General features: G+C 40.6%; 1 protein-coding gene across 7 annotated transcripts in view; it reads left to right on the top strand.

The window, feature by feature from the left end:
* Nucleotides 1-12,347, top strand: part of Cfap20dc (CFAP20 domain containing) — a 235,166-nt gene that overhangs the window by 112,203 nt on the left and 110,616 nt on the right. Inside the window, exon 7 of one of the 7 annotated variants that reach the window (XM_030248080.1) lies at nucleotides 389-890. The exons of 5 other annotated variants lie outside the window; for them this stretch is intronic. In XM_030248080.1, the coding sequence (XP_030103940.1) occupies nucleotides 389-528 (140 nt within the window). In that variant the 3' untranslated portion in view covers nucleotides 529-890. Of the gene's footprint in view, nucleotides 1-388; nucleotides 891-5,493; nucleotides 6,053-12,347 lie in introns of those variants that run through there. One more of the 7 variants, XM_011244773.3, reaches the window with a different exon arrangement.

Below are 12,347 nucleotides of genomic sequence, written 5' to 3'. Positions count from 1 at the left end.
TTTTGAGTGGTTGTGGTTTTCTTTAATGGTCTCCATGTATTGAGAATTTTCTTGATATGAGATCATTGCTTGGTGTGGGGAGGAGAGAGCAATAGAGAGAAGGAGTAACAGGGTACAAGTGATCTGATGGGGGATTGAGAAAAACAGGAAGGCGGTCTGAATAAGGAGGAGAGTAAAGTGACAATAAGGGTGTGTAAAGGGGCATGGGAGTCATCTTATTAACTACATACCTAAAGTAACCATAGGACGAATGTAATAAGTCTGTGTGAATGTATAGTTTGAATGAAATATACTCTCCTGGACGCACAGTGTTGCTTCCCTCCAAGAGCCATAGACCATCTGGCCAAAGCACCATGCTTAGGAAACCCTCTTTTGATTTGTTTGTCAGGTTGTCTAAGGGACTTCAAACACAGTACAGGCTGTTGCTGTTGCCCTTTGTTGCCTCTCAGAGGTAGAAGGCCTGCCTCTATTGCTGAAGACATCATACACTTCAGACAGAGAGCCCAAAATCCCCTGAGCTGGAACTAACCTGAATGCCTCCTCCATGAAGACTGAGAATTCAAGCCTCCAAAGGAGGGAAACAACAGTCCTGTGAACCACAATGACCAGTACGGCAGGATAACCTTAGTTGTGTATTAGTGGATTCAGCCCTTGGTAATACTCAGCAGCTCTCCCACTGACTCTAAGCCCCACTCTACAAGAGAGAAATCACGCTTGGGACTGGAAATCTAGCCAGATACCCAGGGCTCGTGAGGTCTTGGGTCGTGAAGAGCTTACAACTGCCATTTTACATACTCATTTTACATTACAGCATAATCTCTAACTACATCCTGTCATTATACCCGCAGATAGTATCATCATGTGCATATTAAATATATCTACATATGTAATAGTTTGACTTGTTCTTGGAGAGTTGCATACTTTTATACAATATACCTCGATCACTTTCTTGCTCCCCACTGAACTCCTGCTATCCACCCTCACACCACCTATGTCCGACTACATGCTAGGGCTGACCCATGTTCACCACTGCTCAATTCACAGTATCGAAATGGAAACAGACTATATGCCCATCACCTGATGAGTGGAGAATGCAAATGTGATACATATGTGTCATAAAATTTTATTCAACTATAAGTGATCTTTTTATATATACTTATCTTGTTCATCAGGGAGACTGACCTATAATCTTATTTTTAGGTGGGTGTGTTTATTTTGAATCAGTAGTACTGACTTTATAAAATGAATTTGATACTGTTCTTTTCTTTTTTCTTTTACAAAATAGTTTGATGGAGATTGATGTTTGGCTCTCCTTTAAAGGTATGGCAGAATTCAGTAGCAAATCCAACTGAGTTTGGAGTTTTTGTTTACGAGTGTTGCGGTAAAACTCCTCCCAAATAAGCTCCAGCAAATGAAAAATGAAAACACAACAGTTTGTATGAGTACGTGCTGTGCGTCTAGGTTGGGCAGATCTACCACTGCTCTACCATTTCCACATCTATGAGACCCCTTAGAACTTGCGGTTTCTCCAGGCCATGTGCTTCTGCTCAGCTTTTCTTCTTCCTCCTCCTCTTCATCCTCTCCCTCTTCCATTTTCTCCTTCTTCTCCCTCCCACCTTCTTCTCCACTTTCCCTTTTATCTGCCCAATCATCAGCTCTCCTTTATTTTACAAATTAAGGTGGGAAGCAGGTTTACAGGAAATCACCTGAGTGCTGACTCATTCCTTGTTCACAACCACCCACTGGAGAATGGAATTAGCATCAAATATAATTAGCCCCAGGGCTATCCACAACATATAAGCTTTTTATTACTTCTTCAATCTCATAGTTCGTTACAGGTCAACTTAAGTTTATATACTCATAATTAATAGATTATGTGTGTCTATATTTTTTTTTCTAAATTTTGCAGTTCAGCAAGCAAAGCAAAACTATAAAGCTTACAAAATCTTATCAAATTTGAACAACACACTATTAAATAATGGCTGGTCAATGGGAAAAAATCAGGAAGAAAATTTAAAAATTAGCAGAATTGAGTGTAAACAAAGAAACAGCACATAGCCCATGCGGGCACAATGAAAGTGTTATTTAGGGGGAGTTTATAAATGCAAATACTCACCTAAAGAATTGAAATCTCAAATTCATATCTCTTTAAGAATATTATTTTTATGTTTATGTGTCCTTACACAAACCCAGAAGAGGGAATCAGTTCCCATTATAGTTGTAAACCACCCTGTGTTTTCTAGGAATTGAAGTTAACAGTCCTGGAAGAGCAGCCAGTACCACTGAGCCATCTCTCCAGCTTATCCAATGTGTATCTTAATGATGCACATCAAGATCTTGGAGAAGCAGGAATAAGCCAAACCCAAAATCAGTATAAAGAAATAATACCAATATGGCAAGTTTAATGATAAGGAAACAAAATGAATAATACAGTGATCCAAATGAAACAAGGACTTGGCTCTATGAAATACTAAAGTGTGAGTATGTGTGACTGGGGGACCTGACATGGAGCTGAAAGATCCACAACGTGTGGACTCCCCCACATTCTGACTCAGGAGAGGCGACACCCCAAATCACTCACGAGAAACTGTCTTGATGCAAATTGCAAGAGGACTTTTCTTTCAAGAGTGCTCTCAGGCCCACAGTCATACACTACACAGGGGTAGAGGACCGTGGCACTCAGAGTAGCTCAGTAAGGGGGTATTTAAAGGAAGAAACCACAACTCAAGAGGATAGGGAGGGCATTGTTGGAAAATACCAAAAATACCAGTTAAGTGGAAAGTCAAGACAGTTTTTTCTATGAGCCTCTACCAATAGCACATTTGCATAAAGGGTTCCAGCAAAGGTCAGGGTGGGTCAGGGTGACTTTCTTTGAATGAACACTCTCTGAACCCAGGAAGTGAAGCGAGTGGGTGGAGGAATGTCGCTATCTGTTTTATGATTAGCATACCTTGGAGCATTGAGTCACAAAGGTCAAATTCTCAAGCCTGAGCCTAAAGGCCTAGAATTTTTTGGCTTTTTTATGTTTCACTTTTTCAGAGCAAGAGTGAGATTGTGACCTTCAGGAGTTAGGACTGCTCTCTCCCTCTTCTCAACCCTATGTGCTCAGGCACATGACCTGTACCTCCCCCTCCTCTGAGGGCAGTCACCTAGTCTTTGGCCAAATGACAGATTTAATTTCTTCTCTCCTGATAAGAACCTGAGCAACAGGTTCTTGGAATTTCTCCTCATGTAAATGAAGCATTCCCAGCACCTCTGCCCTAGCCAGTAACATGTACCCACCCTGGCAATCCCTACCCACTCCTCAAGATCTATTTGGTCTTTGGTCACCCTGATAAAGGGGAGCTGTCTCACTGAAGCTGAACCCGGAAGTATATCTGCCATTCTGAACCCTGCCTCCCCCCAAACCCCGCCCCATCCCTGCTCCCTTTACCTTCATGGGCCAATAACCCACGAGGAAAGGGAGACCCACACTAAACAAATTGACAACCCTTAGACAATGTATCCAAAGAAAGATACAAATTAATAAAATTAGAGGTAAGAAGGGAAAAACTTATAGCAGACACCAATGAAATTCAGAAGACTGTTAATATTTTGAAGATGTAAATTCCTAGAAATTGGAGAGCTCTGCTGCATTTTTAACATTATCCATGCCTTTGGGGTAGTATTGTGCATTTTAGTAGTTTGATCTGTTCTAATAAGTAATTTTGCTCATAATCATATTAATTTGTTCTGGATCAAATGATTTTACTACATCTTAATATAACAAAAACATATCTGTTTCATGTTTGTTTCTTTTAGTTTATGATAGTACTATTCATCTGAGCTGGGACTTAATTGCAAACAGAATTCTCTTTAGGTGGCTGAAAAAGTAGAGGAAATTTTTTCAAGAAACTGGCCAATGTACAGTCTATCAAGGATATCCAGAAAAGCAGGCTTGCAAGTCTATAGCCATGAATAAATCTTGCTTGTTCCTACCACAAGATTTGTTCTGCAGGTGGTATACCCCTCTCCCTACAGCTACCGCAGCTGTGCACATTCCCTAAGCCTTAAGTCCATAATTTCATCTGGACTCTTCGGTCCGGGAATTTCTATTGTAGCAACCCCTGTCCACTCTCCTGCCAGCCTCACCAGAGGTAGATTTCTTCTTAATGCTTCTCTCTATCGAGTAAGCATGTTACCATAATTGTCTGATCTATGGAGCCCACATTACATGCTGCAAAGGAGCTGTATGGTTTCTGTTTTGCAAAACAGGACACATTGTATGGGAGAGCTACCAAATTCAGGAGGATCCAAGAGTTCCATAGTTTCTTTGCTTCCTTCTTACTCTGCATTTGGTTTATGTCGTGGTTTGACAGCAATAATAGTTTCCTATTGAATGTGTTAGAAATAGAAAGAAACTTGAGTTCTTCCTCACATTATTTGTGTAAAGAATAGAATATGTGTATTATTCTAACTTGATTAATATAATCAGCAGATTACTCACTTGTGTAGTCCATACATGCTAACACGCACATCTGTTAAAAGGGTTAAAAAAACAAAAACTATTGAAAGAATACTAACGCTCCCCTTCTAGTTTCACCTGGGATTATATTATTAAAAATCAATGCTTCTAGAAGCTGGAAGCAGAGCTGCACATAAAATGCCTGAGGTGATTTCTTAGACGTTTTCTATGCACTTTAGGCCTGTTCCTCCTGGATGTGGGTCTTTAGCAGGGCATTGTGCCTGTACATGTCATTTGATAATAAACATAGCCATGCATGTTGACCGTTCCCCAGAGAGATCACAAGCAGATCTTTTCTGTTACTCAGAGGCGGCAGTTGAAGATACTGTGGAAGACAAAAGCCCTCTGATAAGATGCTGCATGCCTCTCCATCCGCTCACAGGAAGTTAATCATAGCCTGATTAATATAAAGAAAGAAACAGGAAGATCAGCAAGTTGAATGCATGTTTTAATATCTGATCCTTTTTAAGCTCCTATCAAAATTATGATACAGAAAAAAATTTAAAGGTATAAATTCACAGGATGCAGCATGAGAGAAGAGAAAACAACCTTTTAAAGGAGCCTGGACATTTTTTAAACTGACGAGTGCCTTAGAACACATGAAGCTGCAGCCTATCCAGAAGTTGTCCAGAAATCTGAAAGGAACTTATGTATTTGTGCCCCTCCTAGGATAAGGGATAGAACTAAAGGTAGGGAGAGTGGTCACAGCTGGATCAGGTGGTAGAACTGGTTTTTAGAATTTTCCTGTAGCTGAATGATAAACACTTCTCATTCTTCAGTTGCCCATATTGAATTTAGAATTTCACTTGATTTTTAAAAATAGCTTCCATTACTCTAAAAGAATTCTGGATCTTATTATAAGAATTATCCAGTACATTAATCAAAGCTATTTTAAAAGTCATGTCTCATAATTTCATTATGTGAATCCATTTGTGGGTCTCTTAATTTATTATTTTTTTTCTTGGCCCTGTCTTTTTTAAATTAAATTTTGCATATTTAGTATACAATATAGTATGGCTGTTGTGATATTTCCATACCTGGATATGATTGTGTGTCGTCCTCATATGTGTCAAACCGGCTGTCCTCTGTCACCATCTGCATCATCCTTGCTTTTCTCCTAGGCTACCAAATAGTCTCACCTTCTACTTTGATATCATGTACATTCTATTTCTCTCTTCCTTCACCTACAATCTTTCAATCTTTCTCCTCTATCATGGTCCCCTTTGTAGTTTCATACCTCTCTCTCTCTCTCTCTCTCTCTCTCACACACACACACACACACACACACACATACACACACCCTTACATTTAATAAGTTCACATATGACAGAAAATAAGCAGTATTTGTATTACTGGGCCTAGCTTATTTTATAAGATAATGATCTACAGTTCCACCCATTTTCCTATAAATGTCATGATTTGTACAGCTGGTTAAAGCTCTATTTTATTTATAGACCACTATTCTTTATCCATTCATGTGTTTATGGACCTCTGTGCTGCTTCCATTCCTTGGCTGATGTGAAAAGTGCCAAGAGATAACATAGATGTGTAAGTATCTCTGTGGCATGCTGACTGCATGACCTTTGGGTGAATTTCTGGGGCTGATTCAGCTGAGCGACATGGCAGCTCTAATGTTAATGGCTTGAGAAACTCCAGCACTAACGTCTGTATCGGGTGTGCCACTTTATGTTCCCACCAGCTGAGTATAAAAGGTCTTCTTCCCCGCATCCTTACCATCAATCATCGCTTGCAATCTGTATTTCATCGAGATTAGGGTGAGATGGAATCTCAGTGTAGTGTTCATTAGTATGTCTCTAATGGCATAGGTGTAGGAGTTGTGTTGTAGATGTATCTATCCCCTGAGTATGTGTATGAGTGTGTTTGTGTGTTTACCAGTTGTTGTATTTTGTAGTGGTCTGCATCTTTTTCAAAGAGAAACTTCTATAATGAGGGCTACATGTGTCTGCAGGTGTAGGGGTAAGTATGTGGGATGGAGTTAGAATCAGGCAGGTTTAGTAAAGTGTTAGCTGCGGGTTCTTCTCTGAGGTACATGTGCTCACTAGCCTGGAGTAGTTGGCTAAGTTCCCATTATCATGCATTATTGCTCTCCTGTTGGGTGGGCCTTAAGTATAATTAGACCTCTGTGGGCTACTGCCAATATATTGGTGACACTACCAAACCTTTAGGGAATTGCTGCCATGCTGCTCATTGTTGGGGCTCATAAGCATCATAGACAGGTAGGACTGTCAGTTGATTCCCTCTCTTGGCTGTTGTGTATGCAATCTAGTCCTCAGAAAGGAGACTTTACTGGCAGATTCTCTGGTACTATTCTAAAAGGTAAAAGTGCTTCAAAAATATCACTGCCTCACAGTCTGTGCCCCTCTGTGAAACCCAGGCATGAGTAACAGTAACCAAGAGACCAAAACTTTTTGGTAGTGTGTGATTTGTGCAGCCCTGTCACACTGCCTCCTTATCCAAGGTTAATCCTTTCCTTCTCTCCCCTTCTACACTAATGATTCTCAACCTTTCTAATCCTGCAACCCTTTAATACAGTCTTCATGTTGTGGTAACCCTGGCCATAAAATTATTTTGTTGCTACATAACTGTAATTTTGCTACTGTTATAAATTGTAATGTAGATTTCAGATATGCAGGATAACTGATATTCGATCCCTGTGAGATAGTCATTCAACCCCTATGGAGTTCATGACCCACAGGTTGAGAATTGGTGTTCTATTGGAAATCTTCCTAGAGCTAACATCAAGTCTGAACTGTCAGCTAGTGGGGTGCACAAGTGCCAGCTAGAGAAGAAAGGACTGTGTGGTGGTTTCAATGAAAATGTCCCCCATAGGCTCATAAGTAGTGGCATTATTTGCAAGGATTAAGATGTGTGGCCTTGTTGGAGTGGGTGTGGCCTTGTTGGAGGAAGTGTGTCACTGGGGGTGGGCCCTGAGGTTTCAGAAGCTCAAGACAGGCCCAGTGGCTCTCTCTCTTCCTGCTGCCTGTGGATCCTCTCCAGTACCATCTGCCTGTGTGCTGCCTTGATGATGATGATGATGATGGTGATGATGGTGATGGTGATGATGATGATGATGATGGTGATGATGATGGTGATGGTGATGATGATGATGATGGTGATGATGGTGATGATGATGATGATGGTGATGATGATGGTGATGGTGATGATGATGATGATGATGATGGTGGTGGTGATGGACTGTAAGCACCCCAATTAAATGTTTTGCTTATAAGACCTGCCATGTTCATGGTATCTCTTGATAGCAATAAAACCCTAAGACAGGCTGAGACATGTTAGGGTTCCTGTACTTCCATGATGGTAAATATCCTGGACATGAAGAGCCTTGGGCTAATCTCTCCAATATCTAGTAATGCTAACATTGGATTCTCAGGAAGTCTTGCATGATGGATAAGACCAGATGAAAAATCTAGCTATAAACCACAATTTGCTCCCATTGGTCTGGTTAATCTCCATGGTCCTTGGAGCCTAAGTCCCAGATCCATCTCACTCCTGTATGATTGTGTTAAGGCCAAGGAAAAGCAGAGGACAGTCTCACTCTGAGGAGGCTGTGCAAGCAGCACTACATCCATCCTTGTCTTCATGAGTGGCTCCATCCAGTACTGAGCTTTTTGTTCTGTGGACAGACTTTTTACTGTTTCCATCTTGTAGCGTGCTATGAATCTGTTTATATTTTCTTGGTTTAACCATGTGTCTAGTATACTTTAGGTTTTCTAGTTTTCTGATGTAGACACTCTCTGCTGTAAACTGTCTTCTTAGAAGAGACTTAATTCTACCTCAAGGTTCTGGGAAGTTGTCCTTTCATTTTTATTCACCTCTAAGAATGTTTCATCTCCCTGGATTGCTTCAGTGTCTTTAAGTCACGCCACACACAGGCTCTGCAAATGGGGCAGCTTCCTCCCCACTGGGATGGGCATGGGGCCCTGCTCTCCGCACATAGTCCCCACTGCACACAGTACCCACTGGGCTCCTCACCCCAGAACAATGGGGCCTGCTCTTCCATGGTGACCTCCGATAATGGTACCAAGGATGACAGCTCCATGTCATCCTACACTGTGAGGACATTGGAAAGGACACAGTCCTGGTGTGTAGCAGTCAGGGTAGAGCCACCCTGTCCAGGAACAGCAGCCTGGACTAGGACTGGGCCATCACCTTTGAGCAGTTCCTAGCCTTTGACAAGCTAGTGTGCATGATGGCCAGGGTCACCAGTGCGAAAAACATCCGTATGATGAGCAAGCCCCTTGCCTCAGCCAGTGACTATGAAATCTCTGCCCTCAGGCTGATGCAGAAAGGGAAGAGGAGTTATTTTATGTTTGTCTGTGTTGGAAGATAGGGAGGGCTCTTTCCTTTTAAATTAAATATTTATTAGTACCTGGCTTAAAAAGCCTAGTGTTTTCATAATGTAATACGATGAAAAAAGTGGCGAGAAATAGATACCCCAAAGTAAGGCACTAGGAGACCTGGCTACCAGAGCCTAGCTTATTCAGTGACTTCCTCTCCCCGTCAGTGAAATGTGTTTTATAACTTAGTACTCTTGCTATATCCATAGTAAGAAAACAGCACTGTTCAATGCTAATAAAGAGATAAAATTAGACCTAGGAGGAAAATGGAGTGTTGGGAACAAGACTGTAGAAGGAAGAGGCGTTATCAGCTAGGGTAAATCTCCAAGTACTCTGGTGAGATTTCAAAATATTTTTTAAGATTTGAAATAAATTTTGTAAAAGTCCTCTATCCAAAAATTATATTCAACACTGGTCCCCCTTCAAGGAGAACACATTTGGGTTTCAGGTAGTTATAAAAATATAAATGATTTTATGTGGTGCTGGAATGACATATTTGATCAATGTGGGCATCAACAACTTGCTCTGATTATTCATGTCAGCTGTCTGGAGGAAACGTGATCCATCTGAGAACCCGAATGTGAGTGCAAAGAGATCCCAGCACACAGGATCCTGCTTTTTGTTTCAGTTTTTTATTTTGAAGAACTAGAAGTCCTGGTGACTCGTACTGGGATTTTAGATTCTTGTTACTCATTGAAAATACAGAAAAAAAAATAATAATAAAATTAAAGCAATGATCTTTACCAGTTCCATACTTTCTGTAGAGTCAAGAAATTATGTATAACAGATGACCTGTTTCCCATCAGTCACTATAGAGGTCATGTTCCCAGCAAAGGGATTGTACAAGATGACATAACTAGATCTTTAAAACAGAGCCTGCCACTTCATATAACAGAATGCAATGTTCTGGCTCCTGAAGGGGTGTGGACATCAAAGCTGGCATACCTGCACTTTGAATCCTTATTTCTGTTTACTGCTCTTAGCTTTTGTTGGTTGCAGCCACTGGGAGACCTTCCACTTGGGCTCTTGGCCTCACACTCATGTTCATGGTCACATTACCTCTGCCTGCTCTGAGGTTGCTTTCCAACACTCCCTTCTTTTACTACATACCAAGTCCTTTCTTTAGATGTCTAGATGTGATTTTTTTTTAATTTTACTTACAGAATGATTTATTAATTAGGTATTTTCTTCATTTACATTTTCAATACTATCCCCAAAGACCCATACCCTCTCCCCAACTCCCTTACCCACCCACTCCCATTTCTTGGCTCTGGCGTTCCCCTGTACTGAGGCATATAAAGTTTGCAAGACCGATGGGCCTCTCTTTCCACTGATGGCCGACTAGACCATCTTCTGATACATTTGTAGCTAGAGACACAAGCTCTGGAGGGTACTGGTTAGTTCATATTGTTGTTCCACCTATAGGGTTGTAGACCCCTTTAGCTCCTTGGGTACTTTCTCTAGCTCTTCCATTGGGGCCCTATGATCCATCCAATAGCTGACTGTGAGCATCCACTTCTGTAAGGATGCTTTCCCAATCTGTTGGTGGCCTTTTTGTCTCATTGACAGTGTCTTTTGCCTTACAGAAGCTTTGCAATTTTATGAGGTCCCATTTGTCGATTCTCTATCTTACAGTACAAGCCATTGCTGTTCTATTCAGGAATTTTTCCCCTGTGCCCACATCTTCAAGGCTTTTCCCAACTTTCTCCTCTGTAAGTTTCACTGTCTCTGGTTTTTTGTGGAGTTCCTTGATCCACTTAGATTTGACCTTAGTACGAGGAGATAGGAATGGATCAATTGGCATTCTTCTATATGGTAACGGCTGGCTGTGCCAGCACCATTTGTTGAAAATGCTGTCTTTGTCCCACTGGATGGTTTTAGCTCCATTGTCAAAGATCAAATGACCATAGGTGTGTGGGTTCATTTCTGGGTCTTCAATTCTATTCCACTGCTCTACTTGTCTGTCTCTATACCAGTACCATGCGGTTTTTATCACAATTGCTCTGTAGTAAAGCTTTAGGTCAGGCATGGTGATTCCACCAGAGGTTCTTTTATCCTTGAGAAGAGTTTTTGCTATCCTCGGTTTTTTGTTATTCCAGATGAATTTGCAGATTGCCCTTTCTAATTCGTTGAAGAATTGAGTTGGAATTTTGATGGCTATTGAATTGAATCTGTACATTGCTTTTGGCAACATAGCCATTTTTACAATGTTGGTCCTGCCAATCCATGAGCATGGGAGATCTTTCCATCTTCTGACATCTTCTTTAATTTCATTCTTCAGAGAATTGAAGTTCTTATCATACAGATCTTTCACTTCCTTAGTTAGGGTCACACCAAGATATTTTATATTATTTGTGACCATTGAGAAGGGTGTTGTTTCCCTAATTTCTCTCTCACCCTGTTTATCCTTTGTGTAGAGAAAGGCCATTGACTTGTTTGAGTTAATTTTATATCCAGCTACTTCATTGAAGCTGTTTATCAGGTTTAGGAGTTCTCTGGTGGAATTTTTAGGGTCACTTATATGTACTATCTTATCATCTGCAAAAAGTGATATTTTGACTTCTTCCTTTCCAATTTGTATTCCCTTGATCTCCTTTTGTTGTCTAATTGCTCTGGCTAGGACTTGAAGTACAATGTTGAATAGGTAAAATCCCTGATTTTAGTGTGATTGCTTCCAGCTTCTCACCATTTACTTTGATGTTGGCTACTGGTTTGCTGTAGATTGCTTTTATCATGTTTAGGTATGGGCCTTGAATTCCTAATCTTTTCAAGACTTTTATCATGAATGGGTGTTGGATTTTGTCAAAAGCTTTCTCCGCATCTAACAAGATGATCATGTGGTTTTTGCCTTTGTGTTTGTTTATATAATGGATTACGTTGATGGATTTCCATATATCAAACCATCCCTGCATCCCTGGAATGAAACCTACTTGGTCAGGATGGATGATTGTTTTGATGTGTTCTTGGATTCAGTTTCTGAGAATTTTATTGAGTATTTTTGCATCGATATTCCTAAGGGAAATTGGTCTGAAGTTCTGAATCTTTGTTGGATCTTTCTGTGGTTTAGGTATCAGTGTAAATGTGGCTTCATAGAATGAATTCGGTAGAATACCTTCTGTTTCTATTTTGTGGAATAGTTTCTGAAGAACTGGAATTAGATCTTCTTTGAAGGTCTGATAGAACTCTGCACTAAACCTGTCTGGTCCTAGGCTTTTTTTGGCTGGGAGACTATTAATAACTGCTTCTATTTCTTTAGGGGATATGGGACTGTTTAGATCGTTAACTTGATCCTGATTTAACTTTGGTACCTGGTATCTGTCTAGAAACTTGTCCATTTCATCCAGGTTTTCCAGTTTTGTTGAGTATAGCCTTTTGTAGAAGGATCTGATGGTGTTTTGGATTTCTTCAGGATCTGTTGTTATGTCTCCCTTTTCATTTCTGATTTTGTTAATTAGGATGCTGTCCCT

The sequence above is a fragment of the Mus musculus genome, chromosome 14, assembly GCF_000001635.26.
Source record: "Mus musculus strain C57BL/6J chromosome 14, GRCm38.p6 C57BL/6J".
Taxonomy (NCBI): Eukaryota; Metazoa; Chordata; class Mammalia; order Rodentia; family Muridae; genus Mus; species Mus musculus.
The sequence above is the reverse complement of the archived record's forward strand: the minus strand, read 5'-3'. Positions and strand labels throughout refer to the sequence as shown.